Source organism: Mandrillus leucophaeus, unplaced genomic scaffold (assembly GCF_000951045.1).
Source record: "Mandrillus leucophaeus isolate KB7577 unplaced genomic scaffold, Mleu.le_1.0 Scaffold1418, whole genome shotgun sequence".
Lineage (NCBI taxonomy): Eukaryota > Metazoa > Chordata > Mammalia > Primates > Cercopithecidae > Mandrillus > Mandrillus leucophaeus.
In genome coordinates this window covers 118,599-121,984 of record NW_012101386.1, presented here as the reverse complement: position 1 = coordinate 121,984, position 3,386 = coordinate 118,599, and the positions used below count along the sequence as shown (strand labels likewise).

General features: G+C 41.5%; 1 gene segment (V, D, J or C); it reads right to left on the bottom strand.

The window, feature by feature from the left end:
• Positions 1-1,207: 1,207 nt before the first annotated feature.
• LOC105535131 lies at positions 1,208-1,957 on the bottom strand. The segment is given in 2 exon segments: positions 1,208-1,608; positions 1,712-1,957. Coding segments are annotated over 2 exon segments (582 nt in total).
• Positions 1,958-3,386: the final 1,429 nt, after the last annotated feature.

Below are 3,386 nucleotides of genomic sequence, written 5' to 3'. Positions count from 1 at the left end.
TGGATCTCTAACAGAATCTGAATGGGCCCTTGGACAAACTAATTTTCAGAAACAACTTAGAAAATCTATGTCTAATATGGGGATATTAGTATCTCATCTCATAAAGAAATTGAAACTGTGTGATACATGTAAAGCCCTCAGAAGAAACCTTAGTACGTGGGAAATAACTTATTCTTAGTAGGTTGTGATGTTTATTGTTAAAATTATTACCTTGATTTTTGGGGGAAAATTAAAACAAACCGTGACGAATTGAAGTGTGATGTTTCTTGTTTGGTACAATAGCGAGGTGAGGATAATGAAGAGCCCTGCGATCCTGAGGAGATGCCCTAATCCAAGGAGAGGGAGGTTCCAGGTCGTGTGGACTCACACAGGGCGCCTGCTTCTGGCCTTCATGAAGCCCGTCTCAGAAGTCTGAAGGAGGCAGGCGTGTGGATGGGTTTCTCAGGACAATCCAAACAGACCTGGACAGGGGAAAAAAGATTATGACCTAGGATGGATTAAATAATTGTCTTGAAAATTGATAAATTACGGTTGTATATATTTATGAGGTACAAAGCAATGTTGTGATTTATTAATACAATATGGAATAATTAAATAACGCTAATAAGCATATTCATTACCTCAAAATCTTTTCATTTTTTGTGTCAAGATCATTTGAAATTTACCTTAGCTATTTTGAAATGACTAATATACTATGTTTAAGTAAAGAAAGATGTATTAATTAATATAAACAATATAAAAATATTGAAATCAATTATGGATTACTCCAATAATTTATATTTAGTTCATCAATAAGTTTGACTATTTAGGACATATTTTAAAAATCATTTTATTATAATGTTAAATATAAATGACTACACATTTATGCACAGGTTTGTGGTATTTAGACCTATGTCTACAGAAGTAAGTGTATGTCCTCATAGCTATGTAGTTGCTGACAGCAACATATGTTAGTAAAACTGTGGAAGAATAACTACAAATAAGTAGGAATAATTATTCCTTGAAAGTATATATTTTTAAAAAATAACACTACATAAAGTGTTTAAAATTATAAAAACCTAAATACCGATGATAATAAATACATACTAAAAAGCAGTATAAACATATAACAACCTATAAGACTCCAGAGTTCTGAAAACACAAACCTGCCTCTGGCAGCTGAGAAAGGAAACCTCCCCCTGCACCTGCTCCTGGGACCTGCGCGTCCTCAGTGGGTCCCGAGCGCCCCCTGGAGGCCCCGCGCGCCCCTGCAGGGGGGTTTGTGTCTGGGCTCACACTGACCTCGCCTCACTGTGTATGTGGTACAGTAATACATGGCCGTGTCCTCGGTTTTCAGGCTGCTCATTTGCAGATACAGTGTGTTCTTTGAATCATCTCTGGAGATGGTGAATCTGCCTTTCACCGATGCAGCGTATTGTGTCGCGTAATTGTTAGATTTGCTTCTAATATACCCAACCCACTCCAGTCCTTTCCCAGAAGCCTGGCGGACCCAGTGCATAGCAGAACTACTGAAGGTGAATCCAGAGGCTGCACAGGAGAGTCTCAGGGACCCGCCAGGTTGGACCAAGCCTCCCCCAGACTCCACCAGCTGCACCTCACACTGGACACCTGCAAACACAGAGACATCCTAATCAGAAACTGCCACACATATCCACTGTTCCTCTCACTCATGTCCCCTCACACTCAACATCTCTATTTCTTCATGAATCACCTTTTAAAATAGCAACAAGGAAAACCCAGCTCAGTACAAACTCCATAGTGAGTCTCCTGTGTTCAGTGTCGATCACCAAGTGGAGAGAGCTGGAAATCCCAAGGCTGGGTCTCCTCTCCCAGAGCTGCAGGGTCAGGGCTGGGCTGCTTTTCATCACCCAAAAGGGGGGTCTTATTTGCATGTCTCCTACTATATAGCAAGCTCAGGGGTGGAACGCCTCAGGATAAGGCTGTGCACATAGTAGATGAGGGTGTCCTGGGGGAGATTGGTAGTGATCCTATCATTCAGGAAAATATAATTTCATATTATGTGATTGTGCGTTGATATTCATTTAGCAGTCATCATCTAATTTCATTTTTATGTATTTGCACACTGTATTTCCCCTTATATATTTCTGAAGTCCCTTGGCTTGTCTGTTTGAGTGATCTTTCCTCTTTCCTCGACACTGTGAAGGGTATGATGTCATCGTTCACAGGTGCCGTCCTGGATGTACAGGAAACGCTATTTCCACGGAAACGCTGTCATTTGGCAGTGTTGCCTTTGACAGATTTATTACCTCATTTTTCTGCTTGACGGTTTGTGTCTCTTAACATCCCATCTAACTTTTACACTGTGCTCATTTCTGGCATGGGGACACTGTTTTGTAACATAAATTGATCAACAATCTGATGGAATTAAATTGGGGCTTCTTTTCAGGGGCAGTTTTTGAGGTTTGTCCTGACCCCAAAATGTTACTGATTTTTTTTAAGAAATGGAGTCTAGCTATGTTTCCAGGTTGGGCTTAAAATCCTGGGCTCAAGTGATCCTCTCACCTCAAACTGCCAAGTAATGGAACTCCAGGCAGTGCCACAGTGCCCAGCTGGTTATTCTTCAATTATAGATTTTCTTATTCTCTCTGTTAAAATGAGTGGACTATTGTTTCCTATATCGCTTTCACGGAGCTATCAGCTTTCTATTAATTACTTACCATGAAAGCTGCTAACATTTTGGATGAAATTTAGGGTTGAAATTACTCTCATCTGACTGCTAATCAAGTCACGCCCTTTAGAGAGAGCTTCGTATCACTGTTTTTATGCCCTGCCTCTATCACTGTAAAAATATACCAGACTCTATCTTGGTGCAGAAGAAAGGCTTCAGGTATCTCAGAGGGACATTCCTGCTTTAAGTACAGGAAACTGCGTGGGAGTGGTGGACTCCTATGATCTCATTGTGCCTCTCCCAGGAAGCTCCCCAGACCCTCTCGCCTGCAAGTAAGCTGGCATGAGAATAATCGGGGTCCACCTGTTTTTGGTCTATAACTCATGGCATGGAAACTATGTCTCATGAGTGAGGCTGGGAGGAGAAAGGCATCCATCAAATCACAGACTGGAATTTAGTCTCCACCATAAAGACTTGACACCATGACCTCAGCTGAGATCTGGGGGAGAGGGAAGCACCACCTTCTTGTCAGTTCAGCCCAAGGTCAAGATTCTGTGATCCTGAGATGTAAAGAAGAGGGTAATGCTCTTCTCTCAAGTATTCGGGGTCCTCACTGCACTTGCTGAGACTATTTGAGCTGCTATGAGAGAATACCATGGACTGGGTGGCCCAGAAATAACAGAAATGTATTTGTCCCAATTTTCAAGGCTGGGAAGTTCAAGATCAAAATGCCTTAGAGATTTGTATCTGGTGAAGT